The 27,634-nt window shown below is 46.5% G+C and overlaps 4 protein-coding genes across 8 annotated transcripts; all 4 read right to left on the reverse strand.

Annotated features, from left to right (window-relative positions):
- Positions 1 to 1,472: 1,472 nt before the first annotated feature.
- Positions 1,473 to 7,730, reverse strand: mdm4 (MDM4 regulator of p53). 3 transcript variants are annotated; one of them, XM_047024823.1, is made up of 11 exons: positions 7,538 to 7,725; positions 6,843 to 6,933; positions 6,679 to 6,753; positions 6,346 to 6,479; positions 6,154 to 6,203; positions 5,522 to 5,586; positions 4,390 to 4,489; positions 4,062 to 4,222; positions 3,659 to 3,844; positions 3,478 to 3,546; positions 1,473 to 3,316 (listed from the first exon to the last, which is right to left on the reverse strand). In XM_047024823.1, exons 2-11 carry the CDS (start codon positions 6,915 to 6,917, stop codon positions 2,756 to 2,758), a joined length of 1,476 nt encoding a protein of 491 aa, XP_046880779.1. In that variant the 5' UTR covers positions 6,918 to 6,933; positions 7,538 to 7,725; the 3' UTR covers positions 1,473 to 2,755. The 3 variants fall into 3 exon arrangements, 2 of the variants coding, with proteins under 2 accessions (XP_046880779.1, XP_046880780.1); XM_047024824.1 differs by having other exon boundaries at positions 3,659 to 3,829; positions 7,538 to 7,724; XR_006956453.1 differs by lacking the exons at positions 1,473 to 3,316; positions 3,478 to 3,546; positions 3,659 to 3,844; positions 5,522 to 5,586 and having other exon boundaries at positions 4,132 to 4,222; positions 7,538 to 7,730.
- A 130-nt stretch (positions 7,731 to 7,860) lies between these two features.
- On the reverse strand, positions 7,861 to 19,196 carry LOC124470762 (sortilin-like). Of its 2 annotated transcripts, XM_047024821.1 has the most exons (21): positions 18,814 to 19,196; positions 14,986 to 15,048; positions 14,782 to 14,855; positions 14,577 to 14,679; positions 13,717 to 13,878; positions 13,567 to 13,640; positions 12,981 to 13,030; positions 12,690 to 12,817; positions 12,430 to 12,574; positions 12,167 to 12,322; positions 11,970 to 12,082; positions 11,762 to 11,864; positions 11,507 to 11,675; positions 11,114 to 11,298; positions 10,817 to 11,006; positions 10,509 to 10,625; positions 10,228 to 10,336; positions 10,031 to 10,143; positions 9,345 to 9,471; positions 9,173 to 9,189; positions 7,861 to 9,045 (listed from the first exon to the last, which is right to left on the reverse strand). In XM_047024821.1, the coding sequence occupies exons 1-20, from the start codon at positions 19,156 to 19,158 to the stop codon at positions 9,175 to 9,177; spliced, it is 2,541 nt and encodes an 846-aa protein (XP_046880777.1). In that variant the 5' UTR covers positions 19,159 to 19,196; the 3' UTR covers positions 7,861 to 9,045; positions 9,173 to 9,174. The 2 variants fall into 2 exon arrangements, with proteins under 2 accessions (XP_046880777.1, XP_046880776.1); XM_047024820.1 differs by having other exon boundaries at positions 7,861 to 9,189.
- Positions 19,197 to 19,545: 349 nt separating this feature from the next.
- psma5 (proteasome 20S subunit alpha 5) lies at positions 19,546 to 22,479 on the reverse strand. The gene is made up of 10 exons (XM_047025184.1): positions 22,407 to 22,479; positions 22,058 to 22,102; positions 21,610 to 21,676; positions 21,206 to 21,332; positions 21,015 to 21,082; positions 20,807 to 20,914; positions 20,644 to 20,702; positions 20,428 to 20,530; positions 20,144 to 20,230; positions 19,546 to 19,934 (listed from the first exon to the last, which is right to left on the reverse strand). Exons 2-10 carry the CDS (start codon positions 22,084 to 22,086, stop codon positions 19,857 to 19,859), a joined length of 726 nt encoding a protein of 241 aa, XP_046881140.1. The 5' UTR covers positions 22,087 to 22,102; positions 22,407 to 22,479; the 3' UTR covers positions 19,546 to 19,856.
- Positions 22,480 to 24,050: 1,571 nt separating this feature from the next.
- Positions 24,051 to 27,208, reverse strand: LOC124470821 (HLA class II histocompatibility antigen, DQ beta 1 chain-like). Of its 2 annotated transcripts, XM_047024955.1 has the most exons (6): positions 27,098 to 27,208; positions 26,643 to 26,909; positions 25,565 to 25,849; positions 25,272 to 25,388; positions 25,056 to 25,082; positions 24,051 to 24,963 (listed from the first exon to the last, which is right to left on the reverse strand). In XM_047024955.1, exons 1-5 carry the CDS (start codon positions 27,156 to 27,158, stop codon positions 25,057 to 25,059), a joined length of 756 nt encoding a protein of 251 aa, XP_046880911.1. In that variant the 5' UTR covers positions 27,159 to 27,208; the 3' UTR covers positions 24,051 to 24,963; position 25,056. The 2 variants fall into 2 exon arrangements, with proteins under 2 accessions (XP_046880911.1, XP_046880910.1); XM_047024954.1 differs by having other exon boundaries at positions 24,051 to 25,082.
- Between the last annotated feature and the right edge of the window lie 426 nt (positions 27,209 to 27,634).

Here is a 27,634-nt window from a genome sequence, read left to right on the forward strand (position 1 = left end):
GCTCTTATGAACTGATTTTTTGTATTGTTTTGCCAATGTGTGTTTGTGTCCTTGGGCTGAGTGAGTAGAGGGTCAACGGATGGTTGGCGGTCACATGACCCTGGCTCTGATCTTCCACGCATCACTTCCTGCCAGGACAGAGGATCCAGCCATTATCACTGTTCCTGATATCTGAAGTCCTGATATCACTGGTCTTTCGGAATCTCAATTTCTGTCCCTCCTTTGTGTCGCTCTCCTGCTCCAGTGACCTCCCATGTCAGCACTCAGACTGATTTAGCGTCATGGTTTCTGGAGACACCAAGTAGCCTAAGACAACAGAGAGAATGCAAGTGAGTGTGTGGGTGTGATTGTGAGTAGAAGTGAGAGCAGACCTGCCAGTTACACATCTACTGTTAGAGCCACACAGACACTAAACCAGAGGAGCGATGAGGAGGTTAAACAGACAGAGAGAGGGACAGGGAGAGTGACACAGATACCAGACAGATTATAGTCTTCCTGTAACATACTAGACATCATAACACCCTGTAGCAGTCTCTTTAGCACACCACTAAGACAAGGACATACAGTTTGAACACAAGTCACTCAGATGCTCCTTCCAAAGGTGGTGGAAGTCAGACCTCAGACCATTTCATCTGTTCTGTGAGACAAATGATGGTATTTCACATAACTTTGGTTGTGTGTGGTACTGGTCTGACTTAGTACTGTACTGGTCCCTGTACTTTGAGTTGGAATACATGTGACAAAACTTGTTGTGGATGACTTCCAAGGCCAGAATCTCCACAAGTATTGGAACTATGTATAACTATGTCTCACTTCCCAACAATTTTCCCCTTCGGAAGTATTGCATAGGGGATGAGTGGGGTATGTGTTAAGGTTATTCTGGGATGTTGGGATGAATGTGCTGTAGCCGTGGTAACATGTGGATCCCCTTCCACTCCCTCCATGCCATTCTAGAACTGCCATAGGTGCCATGTCACTGTGGGGATCTGTCTCTTCTAGCATGGAGCTAGCCCCTCCAAGCCTGGCCTACTGCCATCCAAGACCAAACCAGCATTCCACATACAAGTCCAACCCATTCCCAACGTCAGACATAGTTAACGCTCCTCGGGAACCAGTGTAGCTTGCCTTCTAAAAGCTAGCGATTTAGTAGTCTGTGCCACAGCATACAGTGTCTCATATTAAAGAGGGTGACGCTGTTAACTATAATCTACAAAGTTCTACACATTTCAACCAGTTTAAAAAGTAGAAGCGTTTGATCAATGAACATTCAGGAGAGAGAGAGAGAGGCAGGTGCACAGAGTCAGTGCTGTCATGAGAGAGAGAGGACCCAGGACAGCTGGCCTGTCATACAATGACTTATTCTTCAGTCTCCACACTCCTCTGCACCAGCAGATACTGGACGTCAACTGGCTTGATCCAAGTGATAAGAACCATATTAGTACATTAATGCAAGGAATAAAAATCCACAATTATTTGAATGGTTATCAATTACTTTATTCATAAGTCAGTTACATATAGGATAAGGCTTGACATCATAAGCAGATAGAACAGATTTTGAGAAGCATTCTGGCACATGTGGAGCACCAGACTTCAGACCGTCTGTGAATGTTTCTCGTGACCCCACGGCAGGGGTCTGGGGAAGTGACGGGCAGGTTGTCATTTCTCACAGCCTGCAGTTGAGTTATGCTATTAAGTATATAAGGTTTAATACTGAACAGCTTGAGAACACAGGCATGAAAGCCCCTACACAGCGCCACCCGGTGGCAGAGACAGGAACATGTCAGAGGAGCAGTACCACAGGAGAGGACAGGCCATATAGAGCTCTGAAGAAATCATTTGAAGACAAAACTTCTTTGTATATGTATATATATACACACACACAATTAATTTACTGAGGTGAAGCAAAGCAGCAGCAGCATTGCATCATTCAATAACTTAACTCTTAAACAAAGAATATCTAGCTAGATAGGTCTAAGTGCCACCAATCAAATTATGGAATAGCATATAACTAAAATAAATTGCCTTGGATTTAGGTGGATGCAAAAGTTCACCTTAAAAAAGCATTTCAATAGCAAAACAAAAAACAATCATTGTATTCATTACATTTGGCAGTGTAACGCTTTCAAACCTCCATATATATGTGCTGACAATAGTCCCCTTCATAGTTCAGTGACCATACTCTAGTAAGAGGGGACACATGTTTGCAAACACAAAACTAGCTGGCAACTTGGATCTCAAGTCATCAGAACATGCGACTTGTCTTTTCTGTTGACAACAGGTTGAAGCTAGTAGGCAGTAGACCAGAACAAGTCTGGAATTTACTGGAGCCCAAGTGCAGTGTTTCTATAGCCAGAACATTGGCCCCTATAGCGCCGTTCATTGAGTATTGACCACATGCATAAGTAAAATAAAAACCATAAATACAAATAAATAGATAATTAAATGGAATCAGGCTTACCGGTACAAACATTAACCAATTGGAGAAGCTCTCACTACTGACCAATGGTAGACAGCCTGACTAGGCAAATTAGAAAACAAAACATATCGGCAAATATGAAAAAATATATTCATATTTGCGAAGGTTTTTTTTTTTTTTTTTTAAGGTATTCCTTCTAAACATTTGGCAAGAAGACCATCAGACATTGCAGTGTTTTGTTTGTATAGTGCTGCTTGGCATGTTTCGAAATAAAAAGGTGATGTGTGTGTGTGTCTGTATGTATGCATGTGCACATGCATGTGTGTGTGCATGCCTGTCTCACAGGATGAAGATCTTGATGACCTTCTGTATGATCTGTCCACAGCCGGGGCAGGGGGCCTGGAACTTGTGCAGCCTCCTGGCACAGGGGAAGCATGTGAGCAGGTGAGCCGTGCGCCCGTGGATGATGTTGCCGTTCCGCGGCCGCACTCTGCACAGCTTACAGGGCTCCAGCAGGGCCTCGGGCCTAGCCTCCACCTCCATCCCCAGGCTTTCCTGACTCTCCGAGAGCTGCTCCTCCCTGGGGCCCCCTGCCGGCCGGGGTCCTTTACCTTTCCCGGCCCCCCCGGGGGGCAGAGGGCGCTCGGCCGTGGAGTGGGAGGGCAGGATGACCGGGTCGGACACGGCCCTGACACAGTCGGGCACGTCGACGCCCGTGTCGCTGTCCTCCTCCTCGTCGTGCTGGCTGAGAGCGCTGCATGCTGGGATGTCGGGGACAGAGAGGGAATGGGCCAATCGAGGGACATCCTTGTACCAGTTCCTTCGCAGGGCCCAGCAGCGTACACAGTAGCGCTGGAGAGGAGAGTTGAACTTCTTACACTCTGAACACTGCCACGCATCCTGAGGAACAGACAGAGGACTCACATTACAGCTGCGGCCTTGTGAGAGCCTTGTCATGTGACGTGATACACACCCCAAAAAATAATAATAAAGAGACAAGAAAAAAAAAGGATTTTGCAAAAAGACTTCTGAAAAGGGAGATAAGGCGATCCTGGACATACCTGTATGGAGATCTCTGTATCTGTATCATCACTCAGACACTGGGAATCCTCATCAAGCTCCTCATCCATCTGAACACACCAGAGAGATCAGCACCATCGCACTGCTTCCCAACATCCAACCTTTCAGTCAGGACATTCTAGATGGCCGTGAGCCGTGCCCTGGCCCTCCGTCCCTTCCTACCTCCTTATCAGCCTTCTCCTCTTTTCCTCCAGCCTCCTCCTCGTCAGCTGGGAACTCCCCCTCTCCTGCGCTGCCCTCCTCCTTCATCTCCACGCTCACCTGTTCACTCTCGCCCTCCGTCAGGAACCACAGGTCGTCCGTGGTGTCCGACACGACGGCCGTGTCCTCCTCCTGGGTCACAGACAGCTGAGTTCTCAGTCAGCACGTCTGATATCATCACTGTGAGCCCTCAGTTACGATGTCTGATGTCATCCCAGCGAGCCCTCAGACGTCTGATGTCATCAGTATCTGTGACTGTTCCACCCTCGGTCTAGTGCCCACGCCCAGTTCAAGTCTGACCACAACTAGAGACAAGAGATACTGTGAGGTACTATGAAAGTAGTAAGTGTTCATTTGTCCTTACTTGGTTAGTGTGGATGTCGGTAGATCCGTTGCTTCTGCGGCTGTAGTTACTGCGGAGATTACCCAGGAACCACCAGGGCAGGCCTGAGAGGTCCCACTCATCCAGGGTGACATCCAGCTTGGGCCGCTTGCAGGCTGACCTTGGCAGGCCATCCAGAGAGTCTGCAGAGGAACCAGGGATTAAAGCCCAATCCTCACCCATCTTGTATTACAGCTTTCACTAAAGCCAGTTCAGCTAGTTAATACTACTTCAAAAGCATGTGTGCCGTGTCTGTGTTGAAGCAGGCCACGGGGTCAGGCTGAGGAAGACCTTGGGAAACCCGGTTTACCTTCATCAGGCTCGCGAGGTCGTCTCTGAGAAGGGGTCTGCAGGGGGAGTGGACGGTCACTGACCGCACCCACACCTGCCTTGGCCACACCCCCACACACCTGCACAGGTAGGAAGAGAGGAGTGGAGAGCCAATCAGACCACAGAGCAGGAGCTAGGTAAAGGGCGGAACCACAGCTCCCTGTCAGCATAGCCTCGCTTGGGGAGGAGAGGGGGGGTCCCCTCACGGGGTGGGCAGCGAGGGGAAGGGCCGTTGGGTAAGGGAAGTGGGGTAGGGGAAGAGATACTTGGGAGGGGGGGCTGGGGCAGTGAGGGGCAACAAAAAAAGACAAGAGGGGTAAGAAAGAACCAGAGGCAAACACACACATTCAACCCAAGAACACTGACATGTATTTTGAGGGCAGAAGATTGAGGTAGATTGACACAGGCCTAATCAGACAGGTATTAATACAGAGAATCCACTGCAGAAACTAATCTAGAATCACACACGCAAGCAGACATTAGAGATGAAGCAGTGCATGCATTTCTGACACAATTCTAAGGGGAAATAGTGGGTGGGAGCAGAGGGGCCAGAGGAGGTGTGTGGATAGCCCAGCAAGGTGGGGGTGCTGGAGGTGAAGGGCTGTGGGTCTGTCGGGGGAGGCGGGGAAGGGACAGGTGGGGTGAGGGGGGGGCGGTCGTTGCTGGGCCCTGCGACTTGATCAGGAGCTGTGTTCCCCCCAGGCCGGAGCAGAGAAGAGAACTCTGAGACAGACAGAGACAGGGACTCTGCCCCCCATCCACTGGAGAGGCACTGGGGGGGTCAGCCCAGACACCACTACCACAGTAGACCAGACCAGGGATGGGGTTGTACAGAGACGGTGCCACTCTGTACAGGTGTGTCACTACCGGAGACAGCTGCCCCGCCCTCCCCTCACAACACACAAGCCACGCAGATCCACAACCCCAGTCCAACAGGTGTCAATGCAGGACAACAGGATTTTAGTGCAGCAGCTGAATAAACCATCTTTCTGGACTCTTCATTGGCTGGCGGTTGTGTGGCGCTGGGGGGGTTTTTGTGTGGCATGTTGTGTGTGGTGAGGTAGGTGGGAAACAAGGCTCTGTTTCTCCTGAGCACCATGCTTCAGCTTTACCTGACCGCGATCCTCCACTCCGCCCTCAACACACTCACGGCCCACAGAATGACTCTCTGCAGCGTCTGCGTTTCAAATGAGACACAGTAACATACATACACACACCCTTTAACGGGGACACTCTCACACTTGGAGGGACTTTGTAAAAGAAGCGTGTGGGTAAGGACTAGGGAGGCACCACACACACCATTTTCAACCACACGCACACACAGTCTCTGTACCTCTCTCTCTCTCTGCAACACACACGCACAATCTCACAAAAACACACTCACATTTGCCTCCTCCAACAAAAACATTCTTAAGACTTAAGTGACAAACATGGAGAGATGTTTAAGTAAGAATGTACAGCTTCAAGTCAACAATCACAAAAGACAATGTGCAGAGCCCACTACTTCTAAATACATCAAAACTGTTTTTGGTTTTATTATTATTCATCATACATAATGAAAGAAAATACCAAGTGTGAATACATTGAACACTGATAATGATCACAATGCTAGCACAATGACTACTTTTGAAAAGTGACAAGACTGCACCCCCACAACAATGTCATATATAGAGCCCCAAGCAATTGGATTGTTCTCAGTCAGTCACAATTTATAAATACACTTAGAACACCAAAAATCACTTACCAGAACAATTCAGCACAACTAAGTACTTCTTCAGCATCTCGTAGACTGGACTGTAACACAAGAAAAGAAACTTTAAAAAGGTGTACATCCTTCCATTGCTTAAGCAAGTGTGCATGTGCCAAACAGCATTGTGTGTGTGTGTGTGGATAAGGGAAGTGTTTGCCCGTGTGCAATGTTGCTGCTTTTCCTCACCTGGGGTTTTTAACAGAGAAGCTCTCCACCTCCAGCAGCTCTCCCAGAGGGTCGTCCTGACAGTGGACTATGTGCTGTCTTTGTTTGTCATACAGCTGCTTTCCCATGATGTACTGGCCCAGGTGGTGCATGACCTAAACACACACATTCACCATGATTCACAGGACTTGCATGGATGATGCAAGTCACAACCATCAGGTGATGTACTACTGTGTAACATCTCACTGCTGATCGAACCAGTCCTTGTCAACACCAAATACACGATTTCATGTGATGAACTACTCTGTTGTTACTCGTAATGATAAACACAACACTCGTTAGCTCTAAACTTACCTCCTTGAGAGTGAAAACCTCTTCCTGAGCTCCCGCCACACGCAAAATCTGCAGAAGAGGAGCTTTGGGCTGCACCTACCGCACACATAGCACCCACAGACAAACATTAAATCACTAGAAAAGCAAGAGGTTTGATGAAGTTCCTCAAGGTTTCATGATCTCACCTGGCTGCCCTCCCCAGGCAGTACCCTGCATGCTGAGCTAGTTGCTGCTTGCGGATGTGAAGATAACGAGTTCATAGTCAGCAGACACAATCTGAAAGAATCGTTTTTAATAATTGCTATTATTATGATAGAAACTTGAGGTAAGAGACAAGATACATAATTTCACTCTGCTAGTTAATAGTTGCTTCAGCTGCCTGTGGAAATAGCCTAGCCGTTCAGTAAACATGACATAATGGCTAATATTTGGTCCAAGCAGTGATAACCAACGCTGGCAGTAGAACATGGTTCAATGATTTACAGACTAAGTTTTAACAAAGTTAAACGTTGCTGGCTACACACTTGCTCACTAACAACGTTTGATTGACAATGTGCACTGCATTGTTGGCACCACACTGTTCCCTTCTCTGAAATTGTCTATCCTCCTGTGCTAGTTAGTTAGCTAGCTCTCTACATAGCTTAGTAGTAGATAGCTTGTAAGCAAGTTTAGCCACGACAAATCTGCCGTTATCTTCCAATTCTAAACGACGCCACCTCAATACTTGTCTGCACTAACGTTTGATGGGATGATAGTTAACAGAGGTAGCTGGCCAAAGTACCCAAGTTACTGGCAGGTGGCACGCATCAGGTCGCTAGTTAGAGCTAGTACTATTTGAAAAGATATAACGCTGGGCAACTACCGTGACGGCAAATCTTACCTCAATGTCTCGGTGTTACCGTTAGTGGTGCATCATTGGAAAGGTGGCTACATTGTTGCAGTCCACGTTATTCATACCTAAAATGCACCTGTTTAGCTAATGTGTGCAAAAGGAGGGTTTCTAGTTAGCCATGAATGTACACACTAGCATTAGCTAACGTAGCGGAAGCAGTTTCCGTGATTCAAATTCAACACAGGTCCAAGTGAACACAACTTCCGGCAAAAAACAGCATAAGAATGTCTGACGTCCATGTGGCCCACTACAACAATGTATCAGGAACCATTTTCTTATGCACGTCTTACATATGTTAACATGGTAAAGATAACAATTACCACTAGGCCTATTTTATTCAAGATAAGCATTCACAAAGTTGCATTTGGATGCGGTAATGCGCAGTCTTGTTATTTAAATAGTTGTTCAGTAAAATTAACACTAAAAGAGCATGGTTCTACATTTAGGGCAAAAGCATGCTTAAAGTTCCACTGAGAGCATGTCTCCAAAGCATATGTAACAGTGCAATCAAGAAATAACATATATTCGCAGGATTATTGTCTTAGTTTGGTATTTAAACATTTCTTCTATAAAAAAAAAAAACCATGTTCACTCATGAATTAAAACAGACAACTTAACTTTTGGGATTTAATGAAGATGACACAGTCAACATCATTAGTCATAATACCTTCTTGGTTATTGTTCATCCAAGAACCAAACAGCTTATTCACTGGGGTACGGGCCCTGGTGCTAGTCGGTATCCAGGCTATACAATGTTGCCTCTACTGCTAGACATAAAGCACAATTTAGGTCCTGCATATTTCACAATGACCATTGATATGAAAAGTTGACAACAAATTAATATCAGCTTGATATCCGTTTTTGGCAGTCAACAATTTGTATGGACATCTGTTTTGGCCGTCAAAGTCAGACATTTGCGACGTATTATTATTGAGAGGCACTACAGACAGTTCAAGTAGAAACCTGTAGTTATGGTGCATTGTAATTCACTAGTTAGTACATTCCTTCATCTGTTGAACACTATACCTACTATCCCTTCCACCTGCCCTGTCTACAATACTGAACAATGAAAGTGCTTTGGTGGCATAATTCAAGTTTTCCACTCCTACAGCACAAGCAAGGAGAACACTAGCTATTCTCAATATTGATAAGAACTGTTGTATAGTTAGTGTGATTGTTTACATCTTCACTGAGTTCAATACGCTACAAATTCCATGGACCACAGTCTGCATCTTTCTCAGATAAAATATAAACATATAAACTATTTTCTTATCTTCTGCCTGATCCAGTCAGGTCCCAGTCCCTGCATTTGTGTCTCGCTTATTTGTTGTCCAGCACTTTAGAGACACCATAGGTCTCAGTCTGTCCTTTCCACCAACCCACATCTCTTCAGGTCAGCTCACATTTTGTTTGTATTTTCACTTGAAATTGGAGAGGAACATCAAAAGATGTTGTTGGATTCTCCAGCCACATGGGGGCGCTGAGAGGTGAAGACACTGGAGGCAGCAGTAACATTAGTTGACAGACACAAAAAGAAAGGCAATGTTTTAGACATAGCAAGAGAAGGAGTCTTAGACAGGCTTCTAAAATATAATGTTGGAAGTCTGAAGTTGTTCAGTCCACCTTCAAGCCAAGAGATCCTAGAACAGAACACAACAACAATTTCAGAGTTAAATATGTTAAATATACTTCAGTTTTCCACCATAGGGCTATAGTGGTAGCTAGTTATTTGTCAGCTGTTTCATTTCGACTAACACTAACATACACTAAACTATTGTGTGTCAACGCAAAGTACCTCATCTGAGTCATCGTGGTAATGTGTTTTGCCTGTCTCCATGCTGTTTGTGTCCAGATCATCCACTCCCTCAATCCCATTGGCCTCAACATGCTGCCGCAGTACAGAGTACCTATGTACCAGGAACCTGGGACGAGAGGGCCACATGATGAGATAGAAAGATGGGTAATGAACGTGTGTGTTAGTGTGGAGGTCAGTGTGGAGGTGGGTGGGTGTGTGTTAGTGTGGAAGTGGGTGGGTGTGTTAGTGTGGAGGTGGGTGGGTCAGTGTGGAGGTGGGTGGGTGTGTTAGTGTGGAGGTGGGTGGGTCAGTGTGGAGGTGGGTGGGTCAGTGTGGAGGTGTGTTAGTGTGAAGGTGGGTGGGTCAGTGTGGAGGTGGGTGGGTCAGTGTGGAGGTGTGTTAGTGTGGAGGTGGGTGGGTCAGTGTGGAGGTGGGTGGGTGTGTTAGTGTGGAGGTGGGTGGGTCAGTGTGGAGGTGTGTTAGTGTGGAGGTGTGTTAGTGTGGAGGTGGGTTAGTGTGGAGGTGGGTGGGTGTGTTTGTGTGGTGGTGTGTTAGTGTGGAGGTGGGTGGGTGTGTTAGTGTGGAGGTGGGTGGGTGTGTGTTAGTGTGGTGGTGGGTCAGTGTGGAGGTGGGTGGGTTTGTGTGGTGGTGTGTTAGTGTGGAGGTGGGTGGAGGGATAACCATACCTTCCTCCACAGACATACTTCTTTACTAGCAAAACACCCGCAGCAGCACTCAGGAGCAGAAACAACATGACAATCACTACTACTGGAGCAGGATTGAAATAGTTGTCTTCAGCCTGAGAGAGAGAGAAACAGAGTATTAGAGCCCTGTCCATCCCCTTCAGTCTGACAGTGATGCATTTAGCAGTGCTGAGGCTGACCAAAGGCTTGGGAAGGAGGGCACTGCTGACGCAGACTTTTCTCAGGTCTATCTCCTTCCTCTCCGGCTTGATCCCGGCCTCACACCGGTCCCCTGGAATCTTCCGGTACCTTTGAAAGGGAGTGTGAGTGGTAGCAAGAAAACATGTTTTTGTTTGTGAGGGGATACATTGTTTATTAGATGAAAAGGTAGCAGTAATAGTAGTTGAACAGAGAGAGAGAGGGGTGGATGTGTGGACAGAGAGAGAGAGAGGGGTGGATGAGTGAAGAGAGAGACTCGTACCCGCTGGTCTGCAGTTGTTCTGTGGTCCCATTCAGACAGAACTCCAGGTCAAGGCCCTTCAGATCGGCCTGCCTCACACACTCTGAGCTGTTCTCTGAGCGGTAGTACCCAAAATCACTGTGGCAGGTGCAGGAAAGAGAGGGAGAACTATGGGATGAACACTGCGTGTAGCTCATACACAGAAAGAGGAATGACAAATCAAGGGCTGGGGGTGGAGAAGAGGGCAGAGAAAGAAGGGGGAACCGTAACTCGGAAACACGAAGGAGTGATTAAGGGGTAGCAAATGGGGAAGGTTTAGGAGAGCGCACCAGTGGTAGTCATCCAGCGTGCAGGAGCAGGGGGCGGCCTGGGTAGTGATAATGTAATCCCTCCCGTTCCAGCAGATGGAGTCCTTCCTCAGGCGCAGGAAGTGTTCCTTATAGCCCAGCAGGCAGCCGTCACTGGGGTCGATGAGGTCAGAGGAGTGGGCCAGCCACTGCACGTAGTCGCCCTCTCCGCCTGTAGGGGGAGACACACGACATGGGGACAAACGCAGACACGCTCGCTGAAGCGTTACTGTTACAGCCTCACACAACATGACCAAACACACACACACACACACTCACAGTCTATGTTGAGGAGCTGTCTGAAGTCGATGGTGACGACCACCCAGTTCCCCGGCCGGTCCCTGAAGCCCCAGAGGCTTATGTTCATGGAGCGTGCCCCGGGCTCAGAGTCCATGCCGCTGAAGTGCACGGGCTCGCTGGTGAAGTTGTACACACGCCAGCACTGGCCCTCGTCTGTGGAAAACCTGCACGGGGGGAAGAGCACACCAGGGAGAGGGTCAGAGAGGTAGAAGAGGACTGGACACACAGTCAAAGGTGTCACGTCAGACAAAGACCATGACACCAGCATGATTCCATCAGTTGTACATGTAACCGCTGTAGTCAATCTTGAGGTAATATTTGATAAGACTATATTCTCCTTTCTGCCCGCCCACATCGCCCCCCCCTTCCTACTTGATCTGATGGAGTGGTGACTGGGTGTGCTCCACAGCCACCAGCAGCCCCCCAGAGTCCAGGATGGCGTAGTGGTGGGGGCCCCTGAGGGCCTCCAGCCAGGTGTAGCCCCCGTCGTCAGACACGTACACGTCAGGGGCCAACACAGAGGCTGGGTCTCCAACGCTACCTGCAGGCAGACAGGGAGCGTTGGGGATCAAAGAAGGATGTGGGGAGCTGAACGTGTGAGTGTCTGAGTGTGTGTGTGTGTGTTACCGTGAGCCAGGATGATGCCTACAGCGCTGGGCTGAGACAGGGGCAGCATGGGGACGTTCATCTTCATGGTGGTGCTGTAGGAGGCGTGGATGTGCAGTCTGCACTGTACAAACAGGAGCATACAGGTTTACTGTTAAACACCAGTGTGGCTCTGTGTGTGTGTGTGTGTGTGTGTGTGAGTGTATGTGTGTGTGTGTGAGTGTATCACCCTGCTGGGCCGGTTGGTGGAGGTGTCCGTGTCACAGCGGCTGTTTCGTGGGTGATTCAGAGGCTGCCACTCTCCTCCCTGGTTAAAGGTCACCACCGTCTCTACTGAGCCTTCTACAGGGGGGAGGGGTACAAAAACCTTTAGGGACTCTGTGTGTGTGTGTGTGTGTGTGTGTGTGTGTGTAGGTGTCGACCCACCTTCTGTGAGCACGCTGCTCATGTAGACCCCCCGGAGCGAGGTGATGTTGGTGAAGTCAGTGTCGCCCCCTGTGGTGGTGTAGAGGTGGCGCGTCAGAGACCTGGAGTACAGCACGCCTCGGTCGTCCGACACATAGATGGTGCCGACGCCAGTGTCTGTCAACACAGCAGCACACAGCTGGTACACCTCATGTACACACACACACATCAGTCAGGCTGGTCTTCATCTTCATCAGGGAGGGTTTTGCTGTGTGACCTCTGACCTCCAGGGTCGTCCACGTGCATGAAGACCATGTCGTCGTTGGCAGCCAGGATGGAGTAGAACTGCTCGTGACCCACAGTGGGGAGCTGGGCCATGTTCCAGTCCTCTCCTCCGCTCACCGACACGTGGATCATACGCTCGGTGCCCTGGGACACACACACTTTACACTACCAGACGCCACACAACCCACTGAGACACTCCTGACAGGGGATGGAGATGTGTTAGGCCATGGCTAACACACACACACAATAACACACACACCGTTCCAGTCATGATGGACGCAAAGATGAATCGTCCTCCTAATACAAAAGAGTAGACTTTGGTGGCGATGGTCCGGAAACTTCTACCGTAGTCCACAGTCCTCTTTAACTCCAACATTCCCCTATCGCCTACATTGAGGGAGGGGGGCAAAAAGGAACAGACAGAGGGGAGAAATGGAGAGAAAGACAAAATATGCTCGATTGTGGAGGATTCCACAATTCTGTGTCGGAGACAGCAGTAGAGGCTGCAGTAGAGGCAGCAGTAGAGGCAGCAGTAGCTGTAATCACTCACTGCAGGATCCGTTGGGGTTTGTGGTGAAGTAGAGGGTGTTCTTAGGGCCCCTGTCCGAAGAGAAAAAGAGAGATTGAGGTTTCCAACTGAACAGACGGGTTGGGATGATGACCTAGCTCAAATCTAGACCACTTTTCTGTCTGGAACATCTCCGGAGAGGTTCCTTCCTAACATCGCTCTCAACAGAGGCTGCCATGTCCTCCTCCAGCCCAGCCGTCCAGGCCTCCAGACCCTCCAGACCCTCCTCCTCCAGCAGTCTGCCAAACACACTGAGGTTTTCAACACATTTCCATCATTTTGATGAATATTCTGCTGACTCACCATTCCCAGAGGAGCCCAGAGGGATTTGCTCTTAAGAGTTTGAGCCTCAATCAAAGCCACATATCCCACAATGCAGTGTGATGTGCGAGCAGTCACAACCACAGCCTGACACTTAGTCCTCATCTGAACCCTGCAGCTCAACGGAGACGTCGAACATGTGGTCAAAACTGGCTGAGAAACACAGCTGCAATAACAAGCTGAGAAATTCAAACAGAGCAAGCGTGGACACACACACACACACACACACACACAGTCTTTTCCGCACCATCTGACGAGACACACGCTGTCATGCATCTTCCTCCAGGTGGCACCAAAGTCCTCAGACAGCCACGCGTCCATCTAGAGAGAGCAGAGGACACGGTGAGAAGAGGGAAGACAGCAGGCTAGGGTTCAGGGGTCATGCTGAGGAGCCTACCTTGATGCTGAGGGTCAGCAGCACGCTGCAGTCTCCAGGGTTGTACAGCATCTGGATGAGGGGCTCAAAGGGGAGGTCGGACGGGACAAAGCTCCGGCCAAAGTCCTGCGAGCGGAACAGCCGCGAGCCGCCCTTCTCCGACAGGTCACCTGTCAGAATCACCTGAGGGAGAGGACATCACAGGACATCCCTACTGATCACAGTGTTGCAGAGGTGGTAGTGCTCATCACAGGACATCACTACTGATCACAGTGATGCAGGGGTGGTAGTGCTCATCACAGGACATCACTACTGATCACAGTGATGCAGAGGTGGTAGTGCTCATCACAGGACATCACTACTGATCACAGTGTTGCAGAGGTGGTAGTGCTCATCACAGGACATCACTACTGATCACAGTGATGCAGAGGTGGTAGTGCTCATCACAGGACATCACTACTGATCACAGTGATGCAGAGGTGGTAGTGCTCATCACAGGACATCACTACTGATCACAGTGATGCAGAGGTGGTAGTGCTCATCACAGGACATCACTACTGATCACAGTGTTGCAGAGGTGGTAGTGCTCATCACAGGACATCACTACTGATCACAGTGATGCAGAGGTGGTAGTGCTCATCACAGGACATCACTACAGATCACAGTGATGCAGAGGAGGTAGGGCTATACAGTTTGCCCATGGTTCACAAAACCCTGCAAGATAAGACTCACAAACATGATGCTCAATCTATCCAAAACATATCTGATACATACTTCACTGATTGAATAGGCTAATACTAATTTTGGTGTTAATATATGAAGATTTCAGCTTGTTTGCCATTTGACTCTGGCTGATAAGAAGAAGTCTCTGTGGTGCTGACCTTGCCAGAGTGGTCTGGGCTGATGGCGATGCCAAACTCTGTCTGGACGAACGTGTGGTTGATCAGGTGAGTGACATCCTTGAAGGTTTTCCCATAGTCCTCGCTGGCAGACAGGGGCACAAGCAGGGTGAGGATCATGTTTAAACAGTGAGAACCCTGGGAGGAGATGAGGGCCTAGCGAGCAGGCAGAGTGTTGGGCTCCTACCTCCTGTAGAGGGTGGACTGGCCGAAGCGCAGCATGAACATGGGCACCTGGAACGTGGTCAAGGCCAGCAGCACCTGAGAGGAGACGGGGGTGTTGGGCTGCATCAGACATGTGGGTGTGCACCTGGGTGACAAGTGCTACTGCCATCTCCCACTCAGTCCATCACACACACACACACACACACACACCATCTCTGTGACTCACCCCAGTGCCATCTCCAACCCAGGCCAGAGACACTGAGCCCATGCTCCGTACATTGAAGGTGAACTGCATGGAGACAGATAAACATGAGGGGTTAGCAAGAATGCTCATGTGGTCATGATGTCACTACTTGGGCTAAAATGAGCCACTCACAGTTGTGACAGAGATGTGTGAGGGTTGTAGTAACTGTTTCTAGACGTACAAGCACCCGAGTCCACTTCTCAACAACTAACCGACCCTGAACACCAGCGCCCCCTACAGGAAGGGACAGGGCAGGCTGTTCTTCCTCCAGGGGCTCAAAACCTTCATCTTGCTGCAGTGTTCTACTAGTGTGCTGTGGAGGCAGCGTGAGCAACATGGACGCTAGCCACCCAGACCAGACCGGACCGGAGCAGGCCACTGGTCTAATGACAGTTCCCTCCTTACCGGCTCATTATGGTATACTTGCTTTTCTATCTCAACAATTTGCACTGGTTTACACAACTTGTATGCACATTATTTGCACTATGACAGTTTGAAGCCAGCAGACTACTTGCATCTGATATTTCTCTTTCTATAACATACACAGTAGCTTCAGAAAGTAAACAAAGCCCTTTTAGCAGACCTGCAACATCATGACCGTGCAAGGGGAGTTACCTGAACACTTACATTTCCTTCAGGATAGAATTAAATCAAATTGTATTCTATCAAATGTTTCTGCTAAAGTGGAATCCCAGGTTCCACATGGTTAACATGTGCGTACGCACAGAACAATACTACACCTCTCTGTCATGTGATCAACCCATGTGTGTGGTCTGCTTTGGACAACACACACAAAACACACTCCCAGGCCAAGAGGGAGGAAGGACTGGATCAACAGTCTCCAGGGCTGTGTCTGTGTGTGACCTACATTCCTGCCTGGCTGACAAGTGGAGAGGCCCAAGAACAAGAGAGGAACTGGTGTCCTGAGGGAGGGGGGGGGGGGGGGGGGGGGGGGGGGGGGGGGGGGGCACGCACACACGTGCATACGCACACAATACTGAGACCAAAGGTCTTCAAGAGGGGCCCCTTAGTCTAGTCCACAGATGCAGACAAAATGTGTGTGGAGTGAGATTTGCCCCAAAGGGATAGAGAGACAGAGAGGGAGAGCTAGAGAGAGAGAGAGAGAGAAAGAGAGACAGAGAAGAGAGGATACGTTGTTGTTTACTAGGTAGGATAGGCCCAAGAGAGGGTGTGTGTGCGCGCAGGTCCATAAAAGCTACAGGAGGCAGGACGCTTGGTGGAAAGTACTGGTAAATAGACCGGGGGAAAGTAGCCTGCATCTTCCAAGAGTGAACACAAGTTTCCATCCCCCCTTCACAAGGATCCTTCATCACTCTTACCCTCTACTGCTCATCCTTCCCCTCTCTGTCCATCCCCCCATCACATCCCCCTGTCCCTCAAGCTGTACTTGACTTTATGGTCTACCATTTGTGCTGAAAGATGACTATGATGATGAAGTGTTGGAGAGTAAGGAGACTGCTTGCACACCTGCGTTCAATCTAGAGCGTTTTTCCCATGTTGGTCTAAGCCCCTGACGGAAGGCCTGCTTGCTGTACAGCTGATATCCTGCCCTGGGTTTGGAACCCAAACACAACAGTAGTTCACCGAGGGACAAGTCAGCCCAGAATAAGACAGAGGGGGAGAAGGAGGGAGGGATAGGAGAGAGGAGGGGCTGTCTCAGTGAGGTCTGCGTTCTCCTACCGTTAAGCAGAAAGGTAAAGAAAGAAGGAAGTGGAAAAGAGGAACAGGCAGCCATTTACAGAGGTAAGCTAGTGTCTGCCAGACAGGATGTGACGTCACCGACCAGATTACATGGTTACATCAGCTGGTTAACGAGGATCAGGGATGCATCACAGCTATCTGAGATGGCTTCCTCTCTTCACCCACCACATCACTGATAATGCCAGATTTCTAAACAACATCAACACCAAAAGTGACGTACCAGGATCACACTCAAGACAAGCAGCCTCCCCTCTTTTCCTGCACACACACACACACACACACACACACGCACAGTAGAGCAGTGTGGTTCAGAGGTTACAGGCTACCACAGTACAGCCTTCTTCCACAAGTCTCTGGGTATTAAACTGACTGCTACGTCAATATTTACACTAATACAACTTCAGAGAAGGAGGCCAAACATACAGGCTCGGACGGTAGAGGTGAAGCTGGGTAGAAGGCTTAGGATAGATGTCAGGGGCTGGCATGGGGCTGGCATGGGGCTAGGACTGGCGTGGGGCTAGGACTGGCGTGGGGCTAGGACTGGTGTGGGGCTAGGACTGGCGTGGGGCTAGGACTGGCGTGGGGCTAGGACTGGTGTGGGGCTAGGACTGGCGTGGGGCTAGGACTGGCGTGGGGCTAGGACTGGTGTGGGGCTAGGACTGGCGTGGGGCTAGGACTGGCGTGGGGCTAGGACTGGCGTGGGGCTAGGACTGGTGTGGGGCTAGGACTGGTGTGGGGCTGGCTAGGGCTGGGGCTAGGGCTGGGGTGGGGCTAGGGCTGGGGTGGGGCTAGGGCTGGCGTGGGGCTAGGGCTCGGGGACTAGGGCAGCAATACAGGACAGGGTCTAGTGCTTCATTATTGAGACAGAGGCACCAAGGTTTGTGGTTTGAATATGACAGGATCATTTGGGTGGGCTGGATGACTTGACACAATAAAACTTGTGATCTCTTCACATTTCTGTCTCTGTCTCCTATTTTCCCTGTTCACAGAAACACCATGTGGAACATCATTCTGCTGCTTGTCTTGGTTCTCTGCTGCTGCTGGCTGCTTCCCAGCTAAGCTTCACACAGAGAACAGAACGTGTTTTCTCTGTACATTCTGGCCAGAGGGAGGGAAGGAGGGAGGAGAGAAGGAAGAGAGGAGGGAAGAAGGCCAAGCCAGACTGACTCAAGTTGTTGCACATTAAAACACAAGAAGCAAATTGACCAACACAAAATAAAACAGCGAACATGTCAACAGTACAGTTGGGATTTACTATTGCCGTGTCTGCTTGTAATGTTTTCATCTGTTTGTTACTCCAGTCTGAGACTTCAGAGGTAAACATCTAGAATGTCTGATGTCAGAGGAGAGCCCTTATGACATCTAGTGATCCACTGCTGCCGTGTGTGCTCGTGTGCAGTCCCTCGACACTCGGAGTAGTACTTGTCCAGACGAAACATGCAGGGAATGTTTACAAGGGAGCACAGTCTAGGGAGAACTGGAGAAGGTGATATAACGGCCGAAATAAAGCGCCTTGTTTCCTTTGTCGACAACTACACAGAGAGGAGATAGGATGACTGAGCCAGTTGGTGTGAAAGGTTCCTCTCAACCCATTCATAACAATGCATTCAACAATGCCTCTGGTTTTGACTGTGCCGCACCTATAAAACGTGTACAGCCACGTCTTGTAGTGTTTAACAACATTAGCATCATCTGATAACAGCTGACTGAGCTGAATTTGACCTGAATCACCTGACTCTTCGATGGCTCTGTCCATATACAAATCAAAACGTTCTTCCAACACCAAGACACATCTCAGGCCAACGGTAGATGTAGTTCGCTAGTTAGTCAAGTAAGTTAGTCAGATAAGTTCAACACGTTTATCTTACAACATATTAATAAACAAACGTTTTGACAGCACTTGCATGACTGAAAACGCCGATAGAAAGGCCCTACGGAAGGTGTAGATACTGCCACATGCTGAGCAGACATTCAAAACATGTTCTTTCTTGGTGGAACACATGACGAAACAGCCTACGGTTCGTATGACCGTAGGGTGAGGAGGCAATATCCAGGATAGTTCCTGGACTGCATAGTTTAGAAACTTACGGAATGTGTGTTATTCTTTAGCGTGGCCTCAAATCCCGGGAGTGGTTTGCAAGTCTTTATGTCGAGTTCGACGCTTCGTTTCTTGACCACAAAATGATCAAAATGTGCTCCCACACGAATACTGTGATCATCTCTCGGTCTCTGAGTCTTCTCAAACATTCCGTAGCCAAAGTTGGGTCCGTGTACATTCTTACTAAGTGCACAAGGAAACAAGAATACATAAATAATACAATGTAGCAGGATCATTTTTAAAAGTTTGAAGTTAAATACAATATTAAACTTTGAATCTATGATGTAGCTAGTTAGCCACTTGATGTTTTGTATTGTACACATGCCGCTAATCATCGTCACATGCAAAATAGAAGTGGGTACTGGAGATAATTTTAAAACGGCATGTCCACCTTGAGAGATGATTGGCTAAGACTTAGATGATACGCATTTCGATTGGTCTCTCACAAACAAGGTTATGTATTGCAACAAGTTGTAGCCCACTCTACAGTACTGTCCCGCCCTCTAGTGGCAAACCAATAGAGCTAAGTTGTCTTCGTCCAAAATTGTCTACTGCAGTCCACAAAGGAACATCTACTGACATACACATTAAGGTTCAATTTGTTAAGTCTATAATTGTAATATAATTTGACGTAATTTGATAAACAAAGCAACAAGTACAGAATGTCTGGTTGGGAGTATGTGGGAGGGGCAGTGGGGAAAGAAAACAGACAAGCCATCTTATTTCAGAATACAATTGTTTAATTGTGGCATCGATCCGTAACAAAAAATTACCCTCCCCCCTTTAATGTCACTCAGCTCCAAGCACTGATCTGACTGACACCTGTACAGAACTGTAGAAACCTGCAGTATGAGAGACAGAAGAACAATAACAAGACATCACAATCAGAAGCCTCCTGTCTGAACCAGGAAGCTCTGAAAGCAGTGGGGAGACATGGCGCTGATGGGAAATGTAGTTGTAGCAGTGTGGTTGTCCTCTGCCCTGGTCAGATCCCTCTCTAGAGGCCAGACTACACCCAGAGGCCCACTGTGCTCTAGATGTCCTTGATCACATCCTCCAGCTCCTCCTTGGAGTACATGTGGAAGGTCTTCCCTGGCTCTATGGTGGCCAGCTAAGGGGAACGAGGGACAACCAAGTTAGTCTTTAAACATCATATTCCCCCAAGTGAACAATTAGACCAAGCTGAGGCCCAGAACTGGATATGCGACAGGTCAAGGGGTCTGTAAACCTAAATCCTGCCATGGACTGCACAAGTGGCTGTTCCAGCTTAGTATTAACTACTCATTTAACTCATTATCAGTGTGGACCTGAGAGACTGACCTCGATGTTGGTAGCATTGAGCTTCTCTTCCATCACCTGCTTCAGGATGGTGAGGGATGACTTGATGGCATCTTTTAACGTCATGGACTAAAGTCCACCCAAGGAGAGAAGACAGTTGAAGAGTTAGACCAGCATGTCCAACGTAGTGGGATTCAAACTCATAGGAGGTGAGACAAAAGCTACAGAAAGTGAATGGCTGTGACTGAGATGCGAGTGAAAAGAAAAGAGGAGGACTGGAGGTGGAAGAGGAGGGAGCGATGGCAGGCAGAGCAGTCTGGTGCTACCTTGTGGTAGACCTCCTGTAGAGAGCTCTGCGCTCCCTCAGAGGCGGAGCCGATGGCCCGGGCATCACACTGCACAAAGGTGCCAGAGGGGTCCATGTGGTACCTACGGGCAAGGCAGGGAGATATTTAAATATATAGCTGGGTTTTAGGAGACAGGATGGGCTTTTACCAACACAAAAGACAAAACGGCTAGTAAAAACTCATTGGTAAACATACAGCTGGGGTCCCTTTTCATCCAGACCCCCAAAGAGGAGAGCCACTCCGAAGGGCCGGCTCTGTGGAGACACAAACAGGACTCTGTACAGACATCACTAGGCTCTTACAGATAACGCTGAGTTTAGAGGAGGAGGCGGTGTTAGAGTGGAGTCTGTGTACTGACCATGGCTCCAGGGTCTGCATCCTCCTCTCCAAACTGCAGGGCCAGGTTAGACACGGCTTGGGTTACACTCTCCACAGTCATTGTTTCATTGTAGGTAAACCAGTGGTTCTGGAGATGGACAAACAGAACACAAATTATAGAACAATAGGGTACTTTTTTAGAGCAGTGCCTTTTTAAGCTCCACACTTTAGAATAAGTACTATCAGACCTGTGTTTCCACCCTGGCTTTGTCGATGAGGGTCTTGGCATCAGCAATCAAGCCACTCATAGCACAGCCTTGGAGGGGGGCAGAAATAAATGTGAACAAGTTAAAGAAAAAAAAAATCAGGTAAAATTGTTTATTGCACATGTAATTATTAAATGTACACTTGCAGTATTCCCCCTTTAGTGTCTAGTTACCAATGTGAGTGTCAATCTCGACAATCTTCTCAATGCTGCTGGGCTCCATGAGAGGAGAGGTGATCCTCTTCTCCACAGCCAGACACACCCCCTCAGATGTCTGGATGCCAATGGCTGTGGACCCAAGCTGGGAAAGAAAACACGTGAGGCATTCGTCACACGATCGTGTTTTTTTTGGTCCAACACAACCATGAGGTGCAATTAATGAGGCTTTCCATTTTACACAGCTGCTCAACATAATTCACTGGGTAAAGAACCCCAGAAGACTTGATTGCATGCTACGTTCTGATTTGTAAGCAAAGCCCAGCTAATTAGTCATTGTCATTAATGTTTCAAGATATGGTGTGACCACTATATTAGGTCTTGGTAGTTATGATGACAATAGAATATCATCCTTTACCCACCTTTATTGCTTCAATGGCATATTCCACTTGGAACAGTCTTCCCTCAGGAGAAAAGGTGTTCACTCCCCTAAAAGAGATTAGACTTCAGTGATCTGACTAAAATGGGAATCATTTAAAGAGGGTCTGAGTGTAGCCTGGAGAAGTACGCCTAGTTAGACTTGCAACGCTATAACTTCCAAACTGAAAGTGAAAACGTGCTAGCGTGCTGAACAACCGACTAAAAGTGGATTTATGACATGCATTTAGTTTGAAAAATTGGAAGCCCTACAGTAAACACGTTTACATTCGTTTTGGGCTAATATAGCTAATGCTAGCTGACATCTAGTGTAAGTAGAATCTGGAGCTAGTATAGCTTAGTCAGAGAATGTATAATAAAGAACCCTTAAACAGGCTCTGGCTTAGTTTTAGCTGTCTGGCTAGCTAATGACGAAGCAGTGTTAGGGTTTACCTGTCATATTCCGATCTTGTCAAAAACATCTTCTGTACACCAGATCTAAAATAAGAGGCAGATACACTGATAATACAGCTAGTGCAATACAAACAATATACTGGGCCAAAAAAAAGTTACGAGTAAGAAATCGAAGCTAGTTCGCGAACTAGAGACGGATTTAGACGTGACACAGACTAGCAGCAGAAGCTAGTTAGCCTGGAATTGCTGCCTGGAAAAAAACAATTTATATAACTCATGCCATACAACATTGAACATTTCTGAAGTGCGTACACAAAATGTTTGTTACTGAAACCACAAAGAAAATATCATCTAAATATTACACATGCCACTAATCACTGACAATTACCTCCGGCTTTAGATCAATGAGTTCGCTTGTTTCGCGAGGAAGGAAGTGTGTAGTTGTGTGACAATAAAGGACACGGGTGGATGTGTAAGGTTTAGAAAATATGGGTTCCGGATTATTTCCACAAGCCAAATCTATGCCTCGAAAAGTCTGCCTTGCCTTGTAGTTTAACAATCTCTGTGTCATATCGAGAGTTATTTAAGATGTTAGTTAATAATTAATTTGGTTAGACATTTTAAACCCAAAAACCAAACTAAATTAATTAAATGAAAAAAAAAAAAAAAACTCATAAAGAAAGAAAATGAATGGGGAACACAATTAGACATTGCCTCATTACTTGCTTGATTTCTCTGTTGTAATTGTAATTACCTAAAACTGTATTTCAGATATACAACATACAACATTCCTCAGATTAATCACAGATCAACACCCAGTGGGAGGGTGTTGGAAGAAAATAAGAAAGTTAGGAAGAAAGGGAGGAAATAAGCTTGCAATGCGTACATGAATAATGGTAACTAGTTACACTTACATTAATTATCAGCCAAAGCAATTTTTTTCAGTCCACAAAATACTTTCCGAGGCAGTTCTGTTACAGAACCGCGTTGCCCTCTAGTGGCGAGGTTAAGCATAGCCATGACCAGATTCTGCTGGGGTCCCAAAAATATGTCTAAACAAAAAATGTATAATCAGTTTAAATTACTTGACTACAAAACCATAAATACATAGAGTATATAGATAGTATGAACAGTCTTTAATAATAATACATATTATATTAGTAACATGATCACAGAAACCTTTGAATAATTACAGAATTGGATAGATCAATTTAGCTGTACTCCTTAACCCGAACACCATGAAGGCATGGCATGACAGACAGGATGACCACAGGAGTCCAGCAGCAAAGAGACGGAGGTGTAAGTGTTGTAGCTGCAGCTCACCTGGAACAGCCCTGCTGGGAGGGAGCTGGGAGATATCTACGAGGCACGTTAGGCATTTGATGTATTACATACTGCTGAACCAGAAATAATACTGTACGGCAAAAACATTTGGCTTACCTTATGAAATTGGGAAACTGAAAATTCTAAATAATATAACCTTCAAGAAACATACTAGTATGTATAACAACTGGGCTCTGGGTATACAATAATATCTTGCATGGCAAAAAAATTATGTGGGCATCTGAGTTGACTCATCTGAAGATTGGAACAACTACATCACATGTATTCTTCCAACAACATGATAAAGTAAATGATTTATTGTGTCAAATAATACTGTCTGTGACGTTATTTCACAAATGTATTGTCTTCATGTACAATGACTGAGGAATTTGACAATCAATATCCAGTACTGTAAATGGTATATGCAGTATGTGTAAGTGAGTGTCCCTTAGTGTGTGTATTAATGCACGTGTATGAAGACTATGGCCTCACCCCCTCCCATGCAGGAAGGCTGCATGATGCTTTGTGCTCTCTGGTCATTAACAGCCATGTTACCTGTCTGCTTCAGCAGCCAGAGGAGCTGTCACTGCACATGCTTCTGATCTTGGTGTCATATAGTCATTTCATGAACACAGGTGATGCATTTCCTGTCATGTTTTACTGTGCTATTTACCTCAATGTGATTCAGGTACAAACACATATGATCAAAAATGTTTTATAGATTTATTCAAAAGATGCAATCAGACAGTGGAAATGATTAAGCCTACAACACAGAATCTGAAACCACCACATTTCTTACCAAGCTCAATGCACAAAACTGTATTTCACAAAGAAAGAAAAACTAATTGATTAGATTTGTGATAATATACTACAACTATTTCTAGAACGTAGGTTATTCTCCCACAAAGCCATCATTATCATTAAAACACCTTTTAAATTAATGTTAATAATTAGTGAAACAGAGTTATCCTGACCTGACCAATACACTGAATATAACTGAGACTTGAATAACACACTCAAGCTTCCAAGCACAGGGTACTCTTATCTAAATCTACGCAAGCTCTGCACAACATAACTATATCATATTATGTATCTTCTGTAAGCAGGGAATAAGTATAGTGTAATACATCAGGGACTAATACTCTTCTCAAAAAGTACATTTTGACCTGGAAACTAAACAAACCCTCGTTTGGTCTCTAACAGACAGCATCACACAGTGTTTCAGTAAATGGTATCTAACAGACAGCATCACAGTGTCTCAGTAGATGTTGGGTGTCAGACTCATAATTTACTCGTGTCAGTTGACCTGTTTATGCTTTTCAGTTGGCACACAACACTTCAATTTAAATGGACCCCAACCCATTTTCTGTACCTATTACTTTAATTGACATATATATCAGTACAACTGATTTATTATACTCACATTTTTTGAGTGTGAATCTAAAGAATATTATCAGTGCATATTTTGTATTTAACTCATAGAACTGGTCTGGCTGAGACAGAATAGATTATGCCGTAAATATATTACACTATTGCCATTTTTGGTTAAGAAAAAATATGATTATATTTAGAAGGAAGTCATACTTTAAGGTCCATGTTTAGTAGTTGATATGAATACAGAGCTGCAAAAAGTTACAATTCACAATCATTAGATAAAATCATTGACAGAAATCATTTCTGGTGCCATTCGATGACCTATCAACTGCCCTCTTACCCTAGCCACTTGGCACAAGTGTCCGCCCTGAGAGAGAGTAGAAAGAGTTGGAGAAAGACAAAATAAGTATCTGATATTTTGACAAGCCTACTTATAAACTCAATGTTAACCCTTATTACCTAGTTAAAACATAATGCACTTGCATCACATTTCTTTTAAGCCTGCTGTATTTGCATTTGGAACGTGTATGTCTTCATCACATGGCTGATGACTCACCGTTGGATTTCTTCCTCTGGTAGTAGATGAGTCCAGCCAGGGATAGGACCAGACCCAGGACCAGCCCAGACGCTCCGATAGCAATCTTACTCTTCTCAGACTCAGGCAGGGACGGGTCTGTCGGAAGATATTACATCTGTTAGCGTGCATCGATAGCTGTACTGTATTAAGACTTGATGGTCATCTACAGGATCTATGATTCTTCTAAGATCAGTAATATAATATTACTCTGTCTAGCAAGTAATAAAGTGACACCATGATACGGGTTAACACCAGTAGTATACTCAGCTCACCCCAGTGCTCCACAATGGGCTTGTCCAGGCTGGCATGCTCCACCATGCAGGAGATCTTCTCTCCAGACTTGGGCATGTACTCCAGCTGGGAGTGGATCTGGTAGTACCAGTCTCCATCAACTAGCTCCTCTGTGGAGGTCACGTCTGAGGTCACTTCCTGTCCGTCCCTAATCCAAGTCACTCTGATTTGTTTGGGGTAGTAGTCATAGGCACTGCACATGAGCATGGCAGGGTGTCTGCCACTAGAGGGTGTCCCTGAGCTAAGTCGAGGCACAGAGGGCTTCACTGTAAATGAAGTCAAAACAACACAGATTACAGTAGTCACTCATTTACTGTAATACTCTCTCTCTCTTTACATTGAGAAGGTTCTTCAGCAAACAATGTCAAATAAGAATGTAAAATGTAAACTTGGCTAGATACAGTAAGCTGTGATTATTGCTTACTTGTGTGTGTGTATTCTATTGATTATTTAGTTTGTTTCAATCTCTCCTGGAAGCAACTAATAAAACATTGGACCATTTTTTTCGTCCACAGTTATCAATAGTCCGTATGTACATACTCATTGACTAATTTGGTATTTTCTTAATCATGAGCTCTATGTGCATAATTACATGGTTTAGTGTTGAACAGATAACAGAGTACTGATGTGATCAGGTGAGGTGGTGATGTGATCAGGTGAGGTGGTGATGTGATCAGGTGAGGTGGTGATGTGATCAGGTGAGGTGGTGATGTGATCAGGTGAGGTGGTGATGTGATCAGGTGAGGTGGTGATGTGATCAGGTGAGGTGGTGATGTGATCAGGTGAGGTGGTGATGTGATCAGGTGAGGTGGTGATGTGATCAGGTGAGGTGGTGATGTGATCAGGTGAGGTAGTGATATGATCAGGTGAGGTGGTGATGTGATCAGGTGAGGTGGTGATGTGATCAGGTGAGGTAGTGATGTGATCAGGTGAGGTGGTGATGTGATCAGGTGAGGTAGTGATGTGATCAGGTGAGGTGGTGATGTGATCAGGTGAGGTGGTGATGTGATCAGGTGAGGTGGTGATGTGGTGTTGTGGTGCTGAGCAGGAGCAGCTCACCATGTTTATCCAGTATGTTGCTGTATTCATTAGCAGCGTTATGCTTGCAGTAACCCTCCAGCTGGGTTTTCTCCTGAGCCACTATTGGTCCTTTATTCCATAGGTCTGCATTGTAGATACCATGTTCCGTTAATCCAACGTAGAGACCAACTGTGCTGTTGAATCTGATGTACTCAACTTTGTTGAAAACATAAGAGTCTATAAACTCCATATCATGCAGGTCATCTGAGTACACACAGCGTGCTGACCGATAATACTTATATCCATCTGAAAATTAAATAATGATACCACAGATCAACAATCAATGTATTCATGTTTTCGTCTAATACAATCTTGTGATTCATGTCAATTAAATAAATGGATTGAGAAAATAAATACCTTGCAATACCACAGACAATATTCTTGTAGTATATTTACTAACTGTATAATCCTGTGCAGTTCATAATGTAGCTTACCTGCTGTTTGTGTAGAGAGCACCAGAGCCATGCAAATGAAAAATATAGTTGACCAGGACATATTGCTTCACTGTGAAAGTGGCAACACTGATAATAGAGGAAAGAGAGCACAACTTTATCCTCATACTGAGTATGAAACTGAAGAAACCAATCATCTGCTGTCTGTCATATGTTACTAGGCAGACATAAAACATAATATTTTCAACATTAGTGTATCCTATCTTCCTGTTTGCCCCTGAGACTCAGCAACTCATATTTGTCCTGTGTAGAAGACGCTGGTTTTGAGTTAGAAACTTTGCCACCATAATAGCCGTTGCCTTTGTTTATTTTTGCCCAAAGGAGTAGACATCCTGGGGTTTCTAATGATCTTTCTAAAGACCTCATGAATAGTAATGTCATTCTATATAGTTAACTAGAGAGGGTACAATTTCTGGGGAAATTGTAGGGTGTGCTTACTTGCGTCGGTTGCAGGTGGGTCCATTTTCCCTTCTAGTGATATTTTCAAGCATTTAGCCTACTTATATTGCATAATTCTTT

The sequence above is a fragment of the Hypomesus transpacificus genome, chromosome 9 (assembly GCF_021917145.1).
Source record: "Hypomesus transpacificus isolate Combined female chromosome 9, fHypTra1, whole genome shotgun sequence".
Lineage (NCBI taxonomy): Eukaryota > Metazoa > Chordata > Actinopteri > Osmeriformes > Osmeridae > Hypomesus > Hypomesus transpacificus.

Bases quoted from the DNA above. Each gene is read 5' to 3' on its own strand.
- mdm4 (XM_047024823.1), bottom strand. From the start codon at position 6,917: ATGAACTCGTTATCTTCACATCCGCAAGCAGCAACTAGCTCAGCATGC. The intron at 4,490-5,521 runs GTAAAGCTGAAG...CTACCTGTGCAG, and splicing joins GAGTGGAGGATCGCGGTCAG to GTGTGTGGGGGTGTGGCCAA. The intron at 3,547-3,658 runs GTAGGAAGGGAC...TGGTGTGTTCAG, and splicing joins AGGAGAAGGCTGATAAGGAG to ATGGATGAGGAGCTTGATGA.
- LOC124470762 (XM_047024821.1), bottom strand. From the start codon at position 19,158: ATGATTAGCGGCATGTGTACAATACAAAACATCAAGTGGCTAACTAGC. The intron at 12,818-12,980 runs GTGAGTGATTAC...CCCTCAATGTAG, and splicing joins AAACCCCAACGGATCCTGCA to GCGATAGGGGAATGTTGGAG. The intron at 10,337-10,508 runs GTACGAGTCTCT...TCCCTTTCAAAG, and splicing joins GAACAACTGCAGACCAGCGG to GTACCGGAAGATTCCAGGGG.
- psma5 (XM_047025184.1), bottom strand. From the start codon at position 22,086: ATGTTTTTGACAAGATCGGAATATGACAG. The intron at 20,915-21,014 runs GTCTGATAGTAC...GTCCATCTCCAG, and splicing joins AAGCCAGGGTGGAAACACAG to AACCACTGGTTTACCTACAA. The intron at 20,231-20,427 runs GTAGCACCAGAC...GGTGGACTTTAG, and splicing joins TACAGGAGGTCTACCACAAG to TCCATGACGTTAAAAGATGC.
- LOC124470821 (XM_047024955.1), bottom strand. From the start codon at position 27,158: ATGTCCTGGTCAACTATATTTTTCATTTGCATGGCTCTGGTGCTCTCT. The intron at 25,850-26,642 runs GTGAGCTGCTCC...CTTCATTTACAG, and splicing joins CAACATACTGGATAAACATG to TGAAGCCCTCTGTGCCTCGA. The intron at 25,389-25,564 runs GTGAGCTGAGTA...ATCTTCCGACAG, and splicing joins GCCCATTGTGGAGCACTGGG to ACCCGTCCCTGCCTGAGTCT.